Source organism: Molothrus ater, chromosome 28 (genome assembly GCF_012460135.2).
Source record: "Molothrus ater isolate BHLD 08-10-18 breed brown headed cowbird chromosome 28, BPBGC_Mater_1.1, whole genome shotgun sequence".
NCBI lineage: Eukaryota > Metazoa > Chordata > Aves > Passeriformes > Icteridae > Molothrus > Molothrus ater.
Window position 1 is genome coordinate 3368811 of NC_050505.2, and position 21102 is coordinate 3389912.

Here is a 21102-nt window from a genome sequence, read left to right on the forward strand (position 1 = left end):
TCAGGGTTTTAATGGACTGGCAGGGTGTCTGGGAAGGAGGGGAGGGAAGCAGAATTTTCCTTTCCCCATAAATAATTTTATGAAAGATTTTAAAAGAGATTTCAAGAAGAATCTCTTTCCTCCCTTCCCCCTTTCTCAACTGTACTGTGCATTTTTAAACTGTTTGTGGAAGGGAATTAATTAGTGCAGGCAGCAGAGCCCAAAGCTCTGCAGCAGCCTGTCTTCTACACAATGGAGATCCAATGCTTTCTCCCCTGCCTGGGAAACACATGCCCAAAATCCAAGTACATACATTTTTTTCTAACCTAATTCATTTTGTAGATTGATGGAGAAAATCCATAGCAAATATTTATGACTTTGCAATAAATAACCCTCACAGAAGTTACAAAAGAGTTCTGGCGAGTCTCAAGGTAACTTTCAGCGAATTCCAGGGGTCAGGGCAGACTGGGATACTGAGCCCATAGTGCTCAAGCCTTTGGCTCATCTGTTTTGAATTATTGGTATTACTCAGTGTAGCATTGCTCTCAATGGAGTAGCTGTGCTGTGATTCCATGCCATATTTTATTTCTGTGGCAGGAGAGAAGCTGCAATAACTATTAGTTGTACTCTGTTGTAGCCTGCAAAAAAAACCCAGGCCCCAGCAGGGCTGGGCTGGTGTTTGCAGGCTGGCAAAGGAAGGTGCCCAAGTGCCTGGGACAGGACTCAGGGCCTTTTCTTGGTGCTTTTTCCTGCCAGTTCAGAACATGGACTGCTGAGGTGCTCACAGGGGCTCTGGTGCTGCTCAAAAGGTGGCAGTGAAGGCAGCTGCCCATGCTCTGGGCCCCTGGAGCCATTTTATTAATAAGGGGTGCTGGGCTTATTTATTATTTTTATTTATTAAGGGGTGCTGGGTGCTGCTGGGGAGCCACACACCCATCCTGGGAGCCACACACCCATCCTGGGAGCTGCACACCTATTCTGGGAGCCACACACCCATCCTGGGAGCCACACAACCATCCTGGGAGCCACACACCCATCCTGGGAGCTGCACACCTATTCTGGGAGCCACACACCCATCCTGGGAGCCACACATCCATCCTGGGAGCCACACACCCATCCTGGGAGCTGCACACCTATTCTGGGAGCCACACACCCATCCTGGGAGCCACACAACCATCCTGGGTGCTGAACACCCATCCTGGGAGCTGCACACCCATCCTGGGTGCTGAACACCTATTCTGGGAGCCACACACCCATCCTGGGAGCCCATCCTGGGAGCCACGACTGGGGCAAGAACAGAGCCAGCTCATCCCCACTCCATTTGCTCCTAATCAGCGCAACGGAAAGGAGAAGCAGCTCCAGCATCACGCTGCTCTCCCTGAAGGGCATGGGCTCCTTTCAGGGCTTTCAGAAAACAGGGTCAGACGTGTCTTCTGACCTGTGACCTGTCGCTTCCCTCCTCGCCATAATTATCTAATACAGCGCTCTCCCTGCCAAGTACAATGAAACAATTTGTCACTTCAATTGTCTGTCAGTCAACACTGGGGCCTTTTCAACAGGCCAACACATGTTTTTTGAGAGCTTGTCAGCAAGGGCTGTCTGGCCAGGCACATAACCATGGAAAATGGAACCTTTGTTAATTCTGGTTCTTAGAAAAGTAAATCCATTCACTTGTTTTTTTCAGGCCTTCAGTTTGGAATTTGCACAAGAAGCTGAATTGCCCCTGATCCCTAAATGATTGGTCAGAGGATTTGCATGAGGAAGCAGAAATTAATTATTCTTTTCTTTTCTTTTTATTTTCTGTAATTGTGTGTTTAGAAATGAGATTACATTCTACAGCAGCACGAGGGGCTGAGGGGGGAATTGCTTTGCATTTGTTTAGCTCCTTAGAGTTAAGATCACCTAATCGTTTCAAGCATTTCCTCAGATTCCCTCTCTCTTTTTCTGCTTTAATGACCAAACAAAGATTGTGCTACTTCCCGGGGAACTTTTCTGGCAGCTGAGCTCAGCAGTGGGAGCCAGGGGCTTATCCCTCTGCCGAAATAGCCTCAGAATCACACAATCACTAAGGTTGGAAAAGACCTCGAGGATCACTGAGTCCAGCCATTAACTCACTCACTGCTGCCAAGGTCTTCTTGCTGCTTTTGGCTTGCAGGGCACAAAAGGCACTGCAGAGCCCTCGGGTTTGAGTCTTGGTGGCTCCTTGTGTCAGGATTCCAGGCAGCCCAGGAAGAAGCTGCTGCTTGCCTGATTCACAGTCAGCACAAGCTGGGGTGCCTGGGGAGCCCCATGCATGGCAGGGTGCTGGGAGCATCCCAGGGGGGTCACCTGAGCTGTCAGTACATGGAGCTGCCACTTCCAAACCCTGCAATCTGCTCCTGTTCAGACAATAAAACTGATAACCTTGTTGATAGCACAAACTGGTAGACACAAAAAAAAAACCCTGAAAAAACAAAACTTCATTTTTTTGTGCTACTTAGATCTTCCTTATGTTGGTTTTTTTTTTAATTTTCTTCTGAAAGCAGCACCCTTTGAAAGTCTCACTTTCTCTGTTGATACACATATGAAATCCTATTCCTGAATATTTACTACAAGATAGATATATCCATTTTCAGGTATTCATATTTTTCTTTGTCGTGTGGAAGCTTGTGTTCTGGAATATTTTATTTAAGAGACAATAATTATTTTATTTAAGAGAGAATAATTATTTATTACAGAAATGCAGGATGGCTCCTACTCAATTTCAAATGCCCTGAATAAAAATTTCTCCAGATCTGGCTTTCCAGAATATCCCTGTCCCAACCTAATTCAAACTATACAGGGACCTCTGACTTAGAATCTTTCAAGCCCATGAAATGACACAAATTGGCTTTGCGAGTTTATCTCCCAGTCTAAGCCACGTCTGTAAATTTGATTTGTCCTCTTGCATCTCTACTGAAAGACTCTGTTTCAAAGTGTTTGTCTCCTCTAAGAGCCACAAGTGTCCATGCTTGGTCAGGCTGGAAAACACCATGCCCATGAAGAGCGAGGCATCAGCGGCTGCTCAACACCTTGGATTTGCCCGTGGCTCTGATAAAAACGGGAACAGGATCCTGGTACTGAAGTGATTTCAGCATTTATTATAAAAATAAGAAAGGCCTAAAGCAAGGGGGCCCAGGCTGAGCAGGAGCGTTCCTGTCGAGGATGCTGCAGCGCTGGGTTTTCTTTTCAGCAGAAATGTACCAACCCTTGGATTGGTTTTCCAACCCTTTTCCAACCCTTTGGTGGTTTCTTTTTGGATCCTTCATCTGCATGAAGGTTTTAGGCCTTAATTTGCCCATTACAGTTCTATCCAGGCTGGCTCGCTTTACTTGGGGAGTCACGGGTTCCTCACAGGTGGGTCCCCAAGCTGGTAAAAACAGGAGCAGGTTCCTGGTACTAAAGTGATTTCAGTATTTCTTATAAAAAAAAAGAAAGGGCTAAAGCAAAGGTGATTTTCAGCATTTATTATAAAAAAAGAAAGGCCTAAAGCAAGGGGGCCCGGGCCGAGCAGGAGCATTCCTTTGAGGATGCTGCAGCACTGGCGCTGGGTTTTCTTTTCAGTCCCCGGTGTCCCAGATGGAGAGGCACGGCTTCAGTGGGTCAGGAGCCACTTTTTATCCTGTTTTTTGTGCCTTTGGATTGGTTTCTGTTTGGATCCTTCACTTGCATGGAGGTTTTAGGCCTTGATTGGCCATTACAGTTCTGTCCAGGCTCTCGCTGCCGCCCGGAGCTCTGGGCAAAGGTTACCGGGCCGCCACCGGCCCCCGTGTCCCGGGATATCGCCCGGCCCCGGGACAGCGCCAGGCGCCCGGTGCCTGAGGGCCCGGGCGGTACCAAGTACGGGCGGGGGGAGCCGCCAGGAAAGCGCCAAGCGCCGGGATAGCGCTGAACCCTGGGATAGCGCCAGGCGCCGGTCCCTATGGGCGCCGAGACAGCGCTGGGCCCAGGGATAGCACCGGGCGCCGGGATAACGTCTTGTCCCGGTACAGCGGCGGGCACCGGGCCGCTGCCTGTGGCCCTGGGCGGTACCAAGTACGGCCGGGGGGGGTGTTACGTGAGCTGAGGTGAGCGGTGCGTCCAATAGAATACGGGCGCTTTTGCGCATGCGCCCTCCTGCCGTTCTGCGGCCTCCGAGGCTGCGTCTGCGCACTGCCGCGCCTGGTGGCGCCTAGCGGCACTTCCGCCCTGAGCCGGAGCCGCGGCGGTTTTGCGACAGCCGTAAGTGCGCGGGGTGGGCGGCGGAGCGGACGGGAGCGGAGCGGACGGGAGCGGGCGGCGGCGCGATGAGGCCGCAGCAGGCGCCTGTGTCGGGCAAGGTGTTCATCCAGCGCGACTACAGCGGAGGGACGCGCTGCCAGTTCCAGAGCAAGTTCCCGGCCGAGCTGGAGAACCGGGTGAGGCGGGGCTGGCGGCGGGCGCGGCGCACGGAGCCCGCACACCGGGCAGGGCCGGGCCGGGCCTCACGGGCCTGCGCTCGGGGGGCGTTCGCAGGTGCCCTGCCTCGGTCGGAGCCGGTTCCGCGGCTTGTCCGAGGGGGGGTGGCAGCTCCTGCGCCAGTCTCTGACCGGGGCCGTTCCGGTGCGGTTCCTGCCCGGTGTCCCCGGGCCGTGGTCGGTGCTGGGGAAGGCGGCTGGTGTGCAGCGGTAGAGCAGAATGGACTCGCTGTGTCTATGAGAGCAGAGCCGGCTCTGTGCTCTCAGTGATGGCATTGTCCTCTCCCCTGAAATCCTGCCCAACCCGCTTAGCGGCCTCACAAATGCTGTCCCGAGTACCAAATGCTGTCCCAAGTATTTTCCTTGTGGTCAGCGCTATCAGAGGTGGTATCTTAGGGTGACAGACAAACAAACACGCCTTCCTCCCCTATTTTCTTTCTCTGGTTGGCTTTTCTCTCTTCCCTGTTTCTGTGTTGTGGGTGTGTTTGGTCAGCACTGCAGCAGCACCAATGCACTGTGGGTGTGGAGTGTCCCTCCATTCTGCTCCTGTTCATTTTAACCATTTTAGTGTGATTTAACACATTCATTTTAATGTGTGTGAATTCCGCTTTTTTCCCAGTTGAATTGCACATTTGCTCAGGCATGTTGCTCTGAATGGCTTTGTGTCATCCTTTCTGAAAAATCCCTTCACCAGGATTTCTTTTCCTGGGAAGATGAGAAGCTTCAGAGAAAAATGTAAATAATAATTATCTGATTGCTTCTCCTCTGTTTGGCTGCTTTGGAATGTAGTCTGGAGATTGTTTGATTGGTTTCATTGAATTGTTTTTACTTAATGACCAATCACCATCAGCTCTGAAGAGTCAGTCATGAGTTTTTATTATTCATTCTTGTTAAACCTTCTGTCTGTATTCTTTATAATGTAATATAATATAATAATAAATCAACCTTCTAAGAACACAGAGTCAGATTCTCATCTCTCACCTCATCCTGAAGACCTCACAAACACCACAGTTTTGTGTCCCTGTTGTGTTTGAATTCACTCAGCCTGAGCACAGTGCAGTGTCTAACACAGAGCTGCAGCTCTGTAACTCTGTGTGTTCCAGGCTCTGAGCACAGCACAGGTGATCCCTGAGTGGAGCTGGGTGTCCAAGGGTGCTGGTGAGTTCTGCAGTGTTCTCCTGACACCCTCACTTGCTTTTCCTGCAGATTGACAGGCAGCAGTTTGAGGAGACGGTCCGGACACTGAACAACCTCTATGCAGAAGCTGAAAAACTTGGGGGCCAATCTTACCTTGAGGGCTGTCTCGCCTGCCTGACTGCCTACACCATCTTCCTGTGCATGGAGACACACTATGAAAAGGTATGAGCTTGTTTCCCCCTCCATCCTGCAGGCAAGCACTTGGTTCTTGGTGGCTTTTCTGTGGCTTGCAGTGTTTTGGTGCAGATTCTGTGCAGATGTACCTCAGACATGCTGGTACTGCTCAGTTTGGGTCCCATGGGGGTTACTGTGGAGCCATCAGAGCAGTTGTGTGTCAGTTCTCTCATTGCCACAGCTGTGACTTCTGTGCTGTTTCATTACCAGCTTCTAAAGAAAATTTTTAAGTTTATTGAGGAAGATTAATATTCCTATAGTACAATACTCCTATAGTACAATACTCCTATAGTACAATACTCCTATAGTACAATATATAGAATTAATAGAATATGTATTAATGTACCTCAGACATGCTGGTACTGCTCAGTTTGGGTCTGTGGGGGTCACCCTGAATCCTGCCCTGTGGAGCCACCAGACCAGTTGTGTGTTAGTTCTCACCTTGGCCTTGCTGTGCCTTCTGTGTAGTTTCAATCCCAGGTTCTAAAGAAAATTGCTAAGTTCATTCAGGAAGTTTTAATATAGCATTCTTTAATAGAATATAATATAATGTATTAGTGTACCTCAGACATGCTGGTTTGGGTGCCATGGGGGTCACCCTGAATGCTGCCCTGTGGATCCACCAGAGCAGTTGTGTGTCAGTGCTCACACTGCCACAGCTGTGACTTCTGTGCTGTTTCATTCCCAGGTTCTAAAGAAAATTGCTAAGTTCATTCAGGAACAGAATGAGAAGATCTACGCTCCTCAGGGCCTTCTGCTGACAGACCCCATAGAAAGAGGATTAAGAGTTGTATCCTTCTGTGCCTTCTGATGTTGTCTCCTGGTGTGTCTGAGTGAGGCACCTCTGCTCATGCTTGATCTGGGATATAGAATCAGTGATTGTTGCTCTTTGTTGTGTCCTGGTCCCCAGTCAGGCTTTGGTGTGTTAAGGTTTGGTACGTGGGGAGCCCATGAAGATGTGGAACCTGACCTTAGTGACTCAAGATCCTTCCTCTATTCCAGTAACCTCCAGAAATTCTGGTTTTCTGACTATGTTGATAGGACAGAAATTGATGTTGTGAGAACAAGACCTGGCTGTTAATGTGCAACCCTCAGCTCGGGTTCTGGTGAAGATTTTGACATACAAACATCACTGCAAGCCCAGCACTTGCTCTTGCTTCTAGTGTGGCTTATTTCAACCCTTTTTCTTCAGCTGTTGAGCCACACTTCCCCCTCTGGAGGAAGAACTTGCCCCACTTCTCATTGTCACCCCTCGCCACCAGGTACAGCATCCACCTATGGTCAAATTCTACTGTAGTATCCTCAAAGTTAAGGTCTCATTTAATGCTTTTCTGAATAAAAACTTGTTAAGAGAAATGCCTGCAAGGCAAGGCAAGTCCTGCCTAGAAAGGTTTGTGTAAGGGAGCTTTTGGTTTGACTTAGGAGGAGTTTCTAACCAAATGAAACTTCTTTTCTAGTGGGCTTGCTGTACCAGACATTTCATGTGGTTATTGCCTGAAGTTCTAAAGACCTCTCATAGCAAATGGGGAAGTATTATGAGTAACACATCTTTTCTTTGAAAATATTGAAACCACAGCAACTTGGAACAGAATGGATGATAATGTTAATTCCTTGCAGTTGGGTTTTCTGTGTCCTTGTCCAAATAGCTCAGAGCTGTCACCCACGTGACTCATTTTTCTCAGTGTATTTTCCATTGTGCATACACCTTCAACATTCAACTTGATTAAAAGCATTTTCAGTTTGGTAGGTGACTTTTTAGCAGTGTTAACTTTTTTTTTTTTTTTGCTTGGTGCACAGCCTTCCCCAAAATTTAGCAGGGGGTCAAGGCTCAAACCCACACTGAGTTCCTGGGCTGGGAGCCAGTGCTCTTACCTGATGAGGCATCTCACATAGATTGTTCCCTTTGCTTTGGAGCTCTGGGACCTGCCTTTAAACAGCTAAGATATCAAAAGTCCCATCATCTTAATGTTGTTCTGCCTTTTTCTAGGTATGCTTTCATAGTTTCTCTGTAGTGTGTTTCCCTAACAGCTTTTCTGTGCAGATTGAAATTACCATTTATGAAGACAGAGGTTTGAGCAGTGGAAGATAAAACTGTGGAATCTCAGGTATGTGTTACCTTTATCTCAAATCGGTCTCAACATCTGTGTGTGCTCAGAGGATTGGATGCTGTCATGCTGAGAGTTTATCCCACCCTTGTACATAATCAAAGACTGTTCGCATAAATCCTGTGTGGACCAGCTCTTCTTGAAAGTAAAAATATCAGTACTGGGCAGGATGTTGCTTAACCTAGGAGAAATTTGAGTCTTGATTATGTAACTATGCTAACTTGTGCTATATCATGTCCAAAATTCTTCTCAGGTCAGTAAAAATGGGCTCTGTCCCTGGGTGTACTCCAGCATACAGAGACTTTTTGTTGCAGTTTTTCAGTTGGCTGCTGTTCTGGTTATCATGCTGATGTCTTTACTTGTGATGTTTGCAGGTAAGAGAGCCCAGCAGCTTTGAGAAGCTCTGCTGAGAGGCTCTCAGCTCTCTTGATGCTGCTCTCACAAAGTGAGGGGTTTTTTCAGGACTGGGGCTTGTGGTAGTTTTTGGGTATTTTTTTTTTGGGGGGTCCCCATTGAAGGGAGGAATGATGAATTTGACTTCATGTTTTTAGAAGGCTAATTTATTATTTTATGATTTATATTATAGAAAAGAATACTATACTAAACTATACTAAAAACAGAGAAAGGATACTTATAGAAGGCTAAAAGATATTAATTAAAAACTCGTGACTCCTTCCAGAGTCCTGACACAACTTGACACTGATTGGTCATTAAGTAAAAACAATTCACATGAAACCAATGAAACAATCACAATGTCCAACCACATTCCAAAGCAGCAAAACACAGGAGAAGCAAATCAGATAATTATTGGTTTCATTTTTTCTCTGAGGCTTCTCAGCCTCCCAGGAGCAAAGTCCTGGGCAAAGAGATTTTTCAGAAAATATAACAGTGACAGGGGCTCATGCTAATTGTATCCAATATAGACCACCAAAATTACTGTCAGCTTGTGGAAAGCTGACTTTGGGACGGGCTCCCTTGTGTTAGGTGCTCTGCAGGCCCTGGGATGGGAGTGTCAAGTCCAGATTGTTGGCAGTATATGCAGAAAAGAGTGGGAAATATTTATGCCTGTTATGGTAAAAGAAGCAAATAGTCAAAGTCTTTATTTTTTGTTTGGACAAATGGAATCGAGAGCTCTGGATTCTGCTCCCACTGCTCACCACAGCACATGGTAACTGCAGAAAGGTTTGTGTAGGGGAGCTTTTGGTTTGACTTAGGAGGAGTTTCTAACCATGTGGAACTTCCTTCCTAGATGATAGCTCAGCGGTGGACTTGCTGTACCAAGGTTCCCCTACCTCCTACTTTAGAGCATCATTCCTTTCTCTGCTGCCAGATCCACAGTGCCATCTACTACAAGGACTAACTTCCTCCAACTGCTCCCCAGGGGGTGACCTAGCTGGTCAGCATCCACTTTCCAGTAGATTTGGAAGCAAGAGGATCACTTTTTAGTTTTTGTTTGGTTTGGGATTTATTTTTTTTTCCTCAAGAAAAGGCAGAAGTGGTAAAGCTGTGTTCTCTCCTGAAAGAAATGGGGCTCTGAGCCCAACAGAGGTTTAGTTTTAGTCCTGTAAGTGCAGTGCTGTTTGTCCCTGGTTCTTAAACCCTTCTGTGTGTCAGTTGGGCTTTGGAAAGCTCCAGCTCCAAGTTGGGAATTTCCCTCCAGTTCAGTGTAAGAGTGCAGAGATACACAGTGCCTCTTCCCAGTGAGGAGTGACTCAAGGCAGCGTCTCTTGTGCTGATCCTTGTGGAAAACCAAAAGGCAAAAGTGTTCCTTGAGTTAAGGTCTCGGTTATCCCTGGAGGGAGGGGGCTGTAGCCAGACTTTAACCCTGCTGGTTTTTCTGCCCCTGTGTCTGTGCTGTTGTTGGCCTGGTCAGCCATCAAACAGTGAGCACAGCAAAGTGGATGCTGAGCCAATAAAAATAATGATTCCCACCCTTCTCTGATTAATATGTGAAGTGTAAAACTGTTTCTTTATGGATTTCTTACATATAATTTATAGGAAAACATTGATTTGACAAACTGTAAGATACTGTGTAAGATGGATTTCTTAATTCTGTCTCTGGCACGCATTGAGGAGTGGAGCTGTGCATTCCTCAGCGTCCCCGTGCATTGCTCAGCAGAACCTGCACGAGTGCAGCTCCCCACAATCCAAGCTGGCTGAATCCCTTCTCTTCCATCCTTTTCCTGTGTCAGAGCCCAGGTGTCCTGGTGTAGGGGCCGAGTGTCAGTGTCCAGTTGTGGAAGGAACTCAGGAGTTCAGAGGAGATGCTTTGCAGGGTGCAGGGGCTGGGTTGGTTGGTGGTGGTGCTGCAGGTGCTAATACTGGATATGGAACTCCAGGCTCATTCCTCAGCCACTGGGGGGGTTGAGATTTGATTAATATTTTCATTGTATAAATTTGTTTTTTTTCTAAACTGTAACAGTGTTTGCCTTTCACAGCTGTTGCAATATTGGCAGAAGTACTGATGGATCAGTAAACCTTTTCTTAAACTGTGTGCAGGTGTGTTCTGGCAGCGCCGTGCTGTGGGGACAGGGTGACTCTGGGGCTGGGGGCTATCTCTGGCCTGGGGGCTGTGTGTGTGTCCCTGTGTCTGGGCTTGATAGCTCTGGATCTATCAGGGCCAGTGCCCACCTGGTACTGGGGGCTGTGTCCGGGCTGTGTCCCTGTGTCCGGGCTGTGTCCTGTGTCCCGGCTGTGTCTAGGCTGTGTCCCTGTGTCCAGGCTGTGTCCCTGTGTCCAGGCTGGGTTGGGGGCTGTGTCCCTGTGTCCAGGCTGTGTCCCTGTGTCCAGGCTGTGTCCCTGTGTCCAGGCTGGGCTGGGGGCTGTGTCCCTGTGTCCAGGCTGTATCCCTGTGTCCGGGCTGTGTCCCTGTGCCCGGGATGGGGGCAGTGACCCTGTGTACAGACTGGGGGCTGTGTCCCTGGGGGCTGTGTCCCTGTGCCCGAGCTGGGGGCTGTTGTCCCAGTGTGTGTGGGTTCCATGGCTCTGGCTCCATCAGGGCCAGTGGCCACCGGGTGCTTGGCTGGGGGCTGTCCCCCTGTGTCTGTGTCCGGGCTCCATCACGGCCAGTGCCCACCTCCTCATTGGCCCACAAGTTGCAGCTGGACGCTGCTCCCTGATTGGTGGAGGAGGCTGCAGCCCGAGCCACCTGACTGCCAAAAGGGCTGTATCCGCCTCCTGATTGGCCAGTTCAACCCGCTTCCTGATTGGCTGAAAAAGCTTGCGGTCTGGAGTCGCACCGTGATTGGCCGAGAAAGCTTCATTTCAATCCGCCTCCTGGTTGGCCTAGCAGCTTCAATCTGTGCTCTGATTGGCTAGAGAAGATGGCTTTTCCAATCTTTACCCTGATTGGCTGAAGAAGATGGCTTTTTTCAATTCGCCTCCTGATTGGCCTGAGGGAGGAGCGGCGGCCCCACTCCGTTTCCCGATTGGCCAAGCGGCCGCAGGGCCGTTCCCCATCCATGTTCCCGGGCATGCCGCGCATGCGCAGTGGCGCGGCCGGCCGGGTCATGGCGGGAGCGATGGCGGCCGCGAGCGGCGGGGACTCGGACGGCGACAGCGAGGAGCTGGTGCTGACCCCAGCACAGCTGATCCACAGCCTGGAGCAGGTACCGCGGGCTGCAGCCACGGGCTGGGCTGGCTGGGCTGTGGAGCTGAGGATTTCCTGGGTTTCACTCACAGCGTGCTTTCTTTCAGGCCTGGCTGAATGAGAAATTTGCTCCGGAGCTGCTGGAGAGTAAACCTGAAATCATCGAGTGCGTTGTGGAGCAGCTGGACCATATGGTAAGTGTGAAAAGTGAGTATTTTATGATTGGCTTTTCGCAAATATTAAAATCAATGTTATATATGTTGTGTTAGAAAGTGATGCTGCTGTATTGATTCTCTTAAATAGTGTGTTAAATGTAGTTTTAGGTTATAACAAAATGTTAAAATAGAAACTATGCTATGTGAGATACTTTTTTTCTAAAGAAAGGACTCGCACTGAGATAGCAGCCACAGAGCACCTAAATCTTTCAGGGAGAGAGAATTTATTGCTCCATGATCAGGAGAAACGAACTTCTTCCCACCTCGCTGGGGCAGAACGATGCTGTCAGGATTCAGAGGAAGAAGCTGACAGTGCCCAGACAGAATCCTGTGTTTGAATGGAATTTATGCATCATGTATGAGGTGTATGAATATGCAACAGGCTGTTGCTTTTAAGGGTTAATCCTCTGTTAACGTGGGTCCTTTTTCGGGATGATTTTGCCCAGAAAAAGGTACCTGTAACTCTTTGTATTTATTGTCTCATATTGTCCTAATTCAAATTGTCCAAATTATTATTACTCTAATTGTATTACTATTTTTATAACCATTTTATTACTATTGAACTTTTAAAATTCTAAAAACAAGTGATTGGCGTTTTTCACAGTAGGTGCTCCTGGCTCAGGTGTGCTGTGGGCAGGTCCTGCTCACCTGAGGCTCTTTGGGAGTGCTGGGCTCGTTTGCTCCCCTTCCTCTGTGACAAAACTTCTCTGAGTTTCTTCTTCGAGCTTGTCTTGGAAAGGGGCTCAAGCACACAAATTACACAAGTACCCTTTGATGCTAAAGGAAGCAGTGTGCTTTGGGTCATCAAAAACAGCCTTAGTCTGGTTTTGTGGGTTCTATGTACAAAACTTGTCTTCCTCTGTTACTTCTTTGATGTTTCAACTGTTTAATTTTAATTTCTTGTTGCTTTTTCTTGCAGGAAGCCAACCTGAAACGGGCCAAGAGAGGAGACCTGAAGGTCAGTGTTCATCACATGGAGATCGAGAGGATCCGTTTCGTGCTCAGCAGCTACTTGAGGTGTCGGCTGGTGAAGGTAACGCTTGCTGTGCTGCCCAGAGGGTGAAAAAGGCTCATTTCAGGGGGGATTTTTACCTGCACAGGGCTTCCTGCCTCAGCACAGCATTTAATTAAAGTGTGTTCTCTGAAATGTAACTCAGATTAATTTCCTGGACACACTTTGGTATTGTGACAAAGGAAGATCACAGCAGTGTTGATGACAATATTGTGAGTGCTGCTGGCTTCATCTGAGCCTGGGCTGGCACTGCTGGATGTGTCCCACTCCTGTCCCTGTGTCCTGCTGGTTGTGTGGCTTGCTGGTGTCACAGTCACTTCAGGAGCAGGGATTTGGGCAGGCCTGCAGCTGCTCCTGCAGCGTGTAGGGAATCCAGTGGGGAGTGGGGGTTTAAACACTGAACTCCTGGGAGATAGATCTGTGTCATTCTTTTGGGTTGTGTTCCAATAACAGATAGAGAAGTTTTTTCCCCACATTCTGGAGAAGGAGAAGTCTCGAGCTGAAGGGGAGCCCTCCATTTTATCACCAGAGGAGTTTGCCTTTGCTAAAGAGTGAGTAGGTTTTCAATGTGTCTTCCTCCCCTTTTATAGATTATAGAAACTTACCTGTGTGTTTTTGCTGAAGTTCCTGAGACTGAGCAGACAGTTTGAAGTAAGAATCAGTGTGTCTTACCAGGAGGTTTCCTTGTGGGCAAGAAAGGAGCTGAAAATAACTCTGGTGACTTTGAGTCAGTTCCCAGGGTAGGCCAAGGGCCTGTTTTTGGCTGTGCCCATGGGATGAGGAGCTGTCTCTTACTCTTGTTTTGAGTCAATACTCTCCCTGCAGATTTGTATTTGACTAACCAACTCAATTCTTCAATGGTTTGTTTCAGGTATATGGCAAACACAGAGGCTTACCTGAAAAATGTGGCCCTAAAACACATGCCACCTAACCTGCAGAAAGTGTCTCTCCTAAAGTCAGGTGAGTCTGTCCAGACTCCAGGGTAATCTGAAAACTGTAGAAGCAGGTGGAGGTGTGGGGAAAGCTCCAGGGAGCCCCAAATGTAAGGGCTAGCCCTGCACTTGCTGCTCAGTTGAGCAAAGGTGATGTGATGGTAGTGGTGTAGCATGGTTCCATGCTGCTGCTGTCAACTCCTGTCTTGCACTGAGGCTGAGCACACACATCTGGTTACGAGGGTCTGGTGCTCCCTTTGTTCACCTGTCAGTTTGTTTGTTACCTGTCAGAGCCCTTGGGGCTCTGCAGAGGAACATAAGTGAGGGCTGAGCTTGTGCTCTCAATGTTTTGTTTGCAGTTCCAAAGCCCAACCTGGACTCCTTTGTGTTTCTGAGGGTGCTGGAGCGGCAGGAGAACATCCTAGTGGAGCCAGAGACAGATGAGCAGAGGTAGGTGGGCATTTCAGTGTGTGGCACAGGTGTCATGGGTGGCAGTGTCACTGTGGGCTGCAGCTCTCATCCCCATGTCTCTGCAGGGAATACGCCATCGACCTGGAGGAGGGCTCCCAGCACCTGATCCGCTACAGAACCGTGGCCCCTCTGGTGGCCTCGGGAGCTGTGCAGCTCATCTGAGGGGACAGGTAAGCACCTGGTGGGAGGAGCAGCTACAGCAGCACCTCCCCTGCCCACCTCAGCACAGTGGGGGCCCTGTGGGGCTGCCTGGGGGCTGGGTCCCCTCCCAGGGCCAGGTCCATGGCAGGCAGAGCATGGTGGCACTGGAGGTGGGTACCACAGTGTTGCACTGTGACCGTGTTCACGGGGGTCTCAGGTTGAGGGAAGAGGCGAGGATCTGACTCCATGTTTCAGAAAGCTTGATTTATTATTTTATGATATATATTACATTAAAAGTATACTAAAAGAATAGAAGACAAGGTTTTGTCAGAAGGCCAGCTAAGCTAAGAATAGAAAGGAATGATAACAAAGGTTTGTGGCTCGGCTCTCTGTCTGAGCCAGCTGGGCTGTGATTGGCCATTAATTAGAAACAACCACACGAGCCCAATCCCAGATGCACCTGTTGCATTCCACAGCAGCAGATAACCATTGGTTACATTTTGTTCCTGAGGCCTCTCAGCTTCTCAGGAGGAAAAGTCCTAAGGAAAGGATTTTCCATAAAAGATGTCTGTGACATTGTACCACAGAGGCATCACTGCCCCCACAGCTCCTCAAGCTCCTGATTGCCTGTGACATGCCCAGCAGACAATCCTTCCTGTGGCACTCCTGGGTGAGGGCAGGCTGTGTCACAGGGCAGTGTCTGGAAAGCTCCAGTGTGAAGCTGCTGCAGTGCCTTGGTTAAGAGCAGTGGCAGGTGGCATCACTAAAATGGAGCAGCTGTGGTCATGGACTCAGGAGAAAGTAGTTTCTGCTGTGTGTCATGTGAATATCCTCCCTGCAGAGGGTGAGGGGCTCTGGTACCACCTTCAGGTTGCACTGTCAGACTCCCTTGTGCAGAAGCCACTGCTAAGGGGAGTTCACAGAGTTCATTTTTGCTGGTCACACAAAGCAAAAGCTCCTCTGGCAGTGCTGCCCCATGCAGGCCTCCTGTAGCTGGAGGAGAAGCCAGAGTGTTGCGTGGTACCTCAGAAGCTGTGGGCAGACAAGGACTCTCAGGGCAGGGTTTCTCTTCCCTGCATGAGGAGTGTCTGGGGAGCATCTTCCTCTGCAAGCCTGGGGGTGACACAGGGCATCTTGTAGTGTGAGTGGCTTTGCATGTGTGGTTTATAGTCTTCCTAATTAATCCATTTAGGTAAAGAAGATTCTTTCAAGTATAGACATTTAGAGGGGGCTGGGTTTAATCCTGAGGAATCAGTAGCATGTTCCTCTGGACAGCCCTCCAGGAAGGGCTTGTGAATTGTGTATTTACAGCCAGACGACTCCACAGAGGTGACTGAAGCTTCCAGACAAAATCCTTGTTAATCTGCTGCTGTGGAAGCGTGCTCCACAGGATCTGCCTGAGGAGTGTGCAGGTGGCACGTCTGCAGCCTTTCTCCTTGGCCCTGTTCAGTTTGACTGAATGCTTGTCCTGACAGCTCGTACTTGTCACATGGCTGCAGCAGTGTGAGCCTCAGGGGCGTCTGTCCTCTCCTAGGGGCTGAACTTGAACTGACCTGATGGTTTCCAGAGTGCCTGTGGTGTAGCTCATCTCTGCAGCTTGCACACAGCTGTGTCCTCATGGCTGGGCAGAGGGTGGAGATGGCTGAGATCAGCCAGGCTCCAGGTGAGAGTCACTTGTGGCACACCTGAAAATGCCACCTTGCTTTTGTGTGTCCTTCCATGACCAAACACCTGTGTAACATCTGTGGAACTGCTCACACTGCACCTCTGCTCTGTCTGTGCTGGGGGAAGGAGAAATGTCCACAACTTCATTGAGAAATTGATGGGTTTGGCTTGTCCTTAAATGGAGGAGAAGACACAGCAGGGCATCCACCTTAATGTGTGCTGCTGGGAGAGAATGGGAAGAGTAGGGGCAGCTTTTCCAGTGTCCGTGGGTTCTGCTGTTGATGGCAAATACATTCCTTATTCTCTGCTCTCCCCCAGGTGGAAATAGCTTGGGTTTACTCAGTGGTTAGCTCTGAACAGCTAAAAGTAGGTGGATGGTGGAAGAGGTCACAGGGAGGGCACTGATGGTGAACTGCAATGTCCCTGCCTCAGCCAGAACTGCTCTCCTGGGGGCAAGAGAAAGGCGGGACAGCTTTCATTGCTAGGAAGACTCCTGTTTGTGTTGGCTACCCCAGGTGGCTGAAGTTGGGGGGTTTGCACTAAGATGATGTGTGGAAAGCATGCTTTTGCATCATATTTTTGCCAGCTGGGCACTGGGTTCAAGCTCACTTTGGCCAGTCTTGCATTGTGCTGCAGACATTCAGACATGGTGGTGATGGAAGGCCATGTAGAAATATTGGGAGGTCGGTCAGCTGTGTCATGAGCTGAAGAAAATCTGTGCTGTCAGCAGGAACAATCAGGGCTGCTTAACATAAATGGCTCGACAGCTCTGGGGAGATTAGCAAGGAGAACAAGGCAGGGGTGATCTGCTTTAGGTGACAGTCTTTACTGTCAAGGAGTCACATGTGACCTGAACAGTGAGGGTGATTTTGATTATAGATGTCAGGGACACCACAGTGTCTCTTGCGTGTGAGCAAATTTCCTTCTCAGTGCACACATCCAGGGTAAGAACTTCTGAGCTGGTAGAGCATGAGCTGGAGGTCTGGGGTTTTCTTAGACACCCTGGAAATAGCTGTCTTTAGAGAAGCATCTGAGAAGGGGTGTATGGAACCGATTCAAGCCTCCCCCATTAAAGCCTGGGTAAGAGGAATATATTAAAATCCAAAGTAAGAGGAACATATTAAAGCCTGGGTAAGAGGAACATGCCCCCCTTTCTCCCAGAGCTCCCTCCCGGTGTTGATACTGCACAGCTGCTGCTCCTCCGAAAGCACTCGTGTTTTTCTGGCCCCAGGGCCCATTTCTGTTTTGTTCCCCCTGCCTGGCGCGGTAGGAGCCGCTCTGTGCCCTCTCCCCGGGCCGCTCCCGCTACCGGCGCCTCTCCGGGACGCGCTGCCGCCACCGCCGGGCCCGGGAGGAGCGCGGCCCCGCCAGGGGGCGGGGCTAGGCGGCACAGCCCGTTCCCATTGGCCAGCCGGGAGCGCGGGGCGGCGCTGATTGGCCGGGGCGGGGTGTCCCGGCCGCGGGCGCTCCCACGGCTCCATTGATGCGGAGGCGGCGCGGCGGGAGCGGAGCGGAGCGGGCGGGACGCGATGAGCTGCGGCGAGTGAGCGGGGCCGGGCCGGGTGGGGCGGGGGGCTCGCCGGGGCCGCGCCGCCTGACCCCCCCTGTTCGTCTCTAGGCTTTTCCAGGTGTGCAGCGGGCGGGCTGTCGCCCCGCCAGCCATGCCCGTGGACCTGGCCGTGCGGCTCTGCCTGAGCCATTCGCCCCCCATCCGAAAACTGCTGAACTCCTACGAGGAGCTGCGGGGCAACCGAGGCCGCAAACCCCTCCGATCCTGTCTCAACCAGAAACTGAGCTCAGAACCTGAGCCGGAGCGGCGAGACAAGGGCTCCAAGGGCCAGAAGAAGAAGCAGGTTGTGTTTGCTGATATGAAGGGGCTCTCACTGACAGCTGTCCGCTTCTTCTCAAAGATTGAGGAGGACCTCTGTGATTTGCAGCATGCCCTGTCAGACCTTGCCTGTTTCAGACCTAAGAAAAGCCCCCTGTGGGAAGCAGGCAGGTACGTGCTGGACTTCCCACAGCCATCTGCAAACTACGTGGCTTTCCGGAACAGCCTGCACAGCAACTTGGTGTGCCTGGAGAGCTGTGTGATCCAGGGCCGTGCTCTGTCAGGGACAGTGAAGGTTCGAAACATCGAGTACGAGAAGAAAGTGATGGTCCGCATCACCTTTGATGGCTGGAAGAGCTTCCGGGACATCCCTTGCCAGTACATGCACAGCACGTACGGCTCAGCCGACACGGACATCTTCACTTTTGAGCTTACCCTGCCCAAACCATCCATTTCCCATAGGGGCGCAGAGTTCTGCATCTCCTTCCAGTGTGGACAAAAGACCCACTGGGACAACAACCATGGGAAGAACTACAAGATCTGCCAGGTGGGCGTGATCCGCCCTGCCTCCTGTGCTGTGAAGAGCGCCAGCAGGGCCTGGGAGCATCTTGGCACCTCTGGGGCTGCCGCTCTAGTCCTTTCTCACCTGCAGACCTGGCGGCATTCAGAGACCCAGGCTCCTTATTGGTAGGAAGGCAGTGTGGGGACATGTAGGTGCCCTCCCTGTCCCTTGGGGAGGGGTCAGCTGCAGAAGATGCTCCTCACATTTTTGTTAGCTCCTTCATGGCCTGCTGCTCCGTGAGCAGCCGCCAGTCACTGCAGAAGCTTCTTCACTTCTTGCTGCTTGAAGCAACTCCTTCGTGTAGGTTCTCAGGGCAACACGAGAGTAGGGGAGTGACAGGGGCAGGGCTGCGGGCTGGGACTCGCGGCCAGCTCTGAGCCAGGCCGGGAGCCGCGGTGGCCGGTGCTGCCCAAGTGCCTTGTGTGGAGGGAGGGGGCACCATCCTGGCGCTCCCGAGAAGAGCTCACCGCGGGCTCACTGTGCCAGGAGCGGCGGGGTGCCTGCGGTGCTTGGTGCTGTAACGGGGAGTTAATAAAGTGACGGCGTTTGGCGACTCCTGCCTCCTGTCCGCCTCCCGGGGCTGGGGCGGGGCCCTCAGCGGGCGGCGGGAGGGACGCGCGGGCTCCCCCTGGCGGCGGCGGCGGAGGGAGAGCGGCGCGGCCCTGCGGGCGCGGCCCCGCGGGCGGCGCGCTGACGCCACGCACGCAGCGCGGTGCGGGGGCGCGCACGGCACGTGGCGGGGCGGAGCGGGGCCCGGTGGCGGCGGCGGCGGCAGCAGCAGGTGAGTGAGCGAGGGAGTGAGTGAGCGACTGACCGACCGCGGCGGCCTCCGCGCCCCTTCCCGCCCCGCACGGGCCCGGCAGAAAGGGCCCGGCCCGGCCTGGCCGCCCGCCGTTATCCCCGGGAGCGCGGCCTCCCTCAGGCCGCGCCGCAGTGCCCCCCGCGCCGGCCCCGCGCGTCCCCGCCCCGCGCGCACCGAGGACGAAGGGCGTCGGGAGGGCCGGGCCCAGCCCTGCTGCGATCCGCCGCTCTCCCGGGGAACAGAGCTGCGATCCACCCTCTCCGCCGCCCCCGGTCTCGCCGCGGCCGCCCCGGGCGGGCCGTTCCGCTGCTCTGCCGAGCGGTGAATCGCTGCAGCCCCGACACGGCGGAGCGGGCTGCGGGCTGTGTGCCTGCCGGGCCCGCCCGGCCGTGCCTCAGCCCCGGGGCGGGGCCGGAGGGGCGGCTGCCGGCGCCGGGAGCCCGCGGGCAGGGCCGCAGCACACGTGGGCTCTGCCGTGCCGGTGACTCGGGGCAGGGGAGTCATGGCTGAGTCCTCACGGAGCGGCTGCCGCCTCAAGGGGCCCGTGTGACCGGTCCTGCTTGTGATGGGTGACAGCTGTGGCATCTTGGGCACGTGTGGCTGACGAGCTGCCTCTGCCGGTGCCCGGTCTGTGTGTGACTGTGAAGCACTAACACTATTCTTAGCGTTACTGGTACAGCAGTGTTTAACCAGCAGCTGGAACGTTGTGTACAGGGGAGGAAGAGGATCTTTACACACTCTCCTTTGTCCTGTGTGCTTGTCAGGTACCTGTTAAATCCCATCCTCAGGTTGAGACTCTGTAGCCTGCTGAAGGTGATGTCCAGAGGGCAGGCTCCCCCGAGCAGACTCATTTTTTTATCATAAGGCACCGCTGACCCTGTGGGTGTGTGACCTTTGACTGGTCCCTGTGCCCCAGCAAGTTCTTCTTTGACTAATCATCAGCTGTAATTCTCCCCTTAGGGGCTAACTTCCTGTCCTGAACTGTTTGTAAATCTGCCCTTTGTCACTGGGCATGAGACTTAGAGGAGCAGAGGAAATGATGCCTACCCAGGAATCTGGGTACCTGGCTTCCTCACTTCTCTCGGATGCTCCTGAAATGAGAGACATGATAAGGTCTTTGTCATGAGGAAAGGTTTTCTGTCACTCCTTTCCTGTACTCGAGACCTGATTGCAGCATCCTGTGCCGTGGGCGTGGTTCTGGATGAGTGTGCTCCGTCTGAGGTGTGCATGGTATGAAAATAGAGGATGAATGGCAGCAGGAGGTGATTCCCCAGTCTGTGACAGTGACAGGCAGTAGCTAGACTATCAGAGTTGCTGATATAGAGTCTCAGTCTTGCTGTCTGGGGAGCTGCTGTGAACGGTGTGACCTCAGCCCAAGTACTGCCTTGCAGGTTTCAGAGCCCACTGCCTCTGGCCTCTGCCACACTCCCTGCGTTGACATCTCCGATCTGCTGACTCCAGTCGCTCTCCTCCTCTGCTGCTGCTGCTGGCATGTGAGTGCCACATCTGCCAAGAAGCCAACGTGCTGTTTGAAGGCTTTCCAGGAGCACAAGCTTTCAGTGGTGTCTGTAATGACCCTTCAGCGCGAGTGGATGCCAGGGGCCTCCAGAACTGAACTTGTTCCAGGCGTCATGCGAGGAGCGGCCGTGCTGGTGCGCGTGCCCTCGTGGCCAGAACAATAATAGCTCCACACACGGTAGGCTCCTGTGAGTGCCAACTCCCTCGATCTCCTCCAATGCAGGCTCAGGGATGGACTCCACCTTGTCCCTCTGAAGAGACTCTGCATGCTCTCAGCAGCCACCGGGGGATTCTGCTGCCAGATTCTCCACAAGCTGCCCCGCAGCAGGACTTGCTCAGTGGCAGCCTGGGAGGGGATCAGTTCCTGCACTCGTGTTGCTGCCCTGCCTGTGGACAAACCTGTGTGTGTGTGCTCTGAGCTCTTTGGCCTGCATCGTCTGAACTCACCTGAGCTCCTG

At 51.9% G+C, this 21102-nt stretch overlaps 3 protein-coding genes across 3 annotated transcripts; all 3 read left to right on the forward strand.

The window, feature by feature from the left end:
- The first annotated feature begins 4222 nt into the window (after positions 1-4222).
- Positions 4223-10403, forward strand: GOLGA7 (golgin A7). Its single transcript, XM_036396819.2, has 5 exons — positions 4223-4394; positions 5640-5792; positions 6493-6594; positions 7846-7909; positions 9159-10403. Exons 1-4 carry the CDS (start codon positions 4284-4286, stop codon positions 7891-7893), a joined length of 414 nt encoding a protein of 137 aa, XP_036252712.1. The 5' UTR covers positions 4223-4283; the 3' UTR covers positions 7894-7909; positions 9159-10403.
- A 1015-nt stretch (positions 10404-11418) lies between these two features.
- Positions 11419-14290, forward strand: LOC118695338 (DNA replication complex GINS protein SLD5). The gene is made up of 7 exons (XM_036396839.2): positions 11419-11517; positions 11606-11692; positions 12633-12746; positions 13179-13276; positions 13597-13685; positions 14017-14107; positions 14194-14290. The coding sequence occupies exons 1-7, from the start codon at positions 11419-11421 to the stop codon at positions 14288-14290; spliced, it is 675 nt and encodes a 224-aa protein (XP_036252732.1).
- Positions 14291-17595: 3305 nt separating this feature from the next.
- Positions 17596-18877, forward strand: LOC118695337 (protein phosphatase 1 regulatory subunit 3C-B-like). The gene has a single exon (XM_036396838.2). The coding sequence runs from the start codon at positions 17596-17598 to the stop codon at positions 18451-18453; it is 858 nt and encodes a 285-aa protein (XP_036252731.1). The 3' UTR covers positions 18454-18877.
- Positions 18878-21102: the final 2225 nt, after the last annotated feature.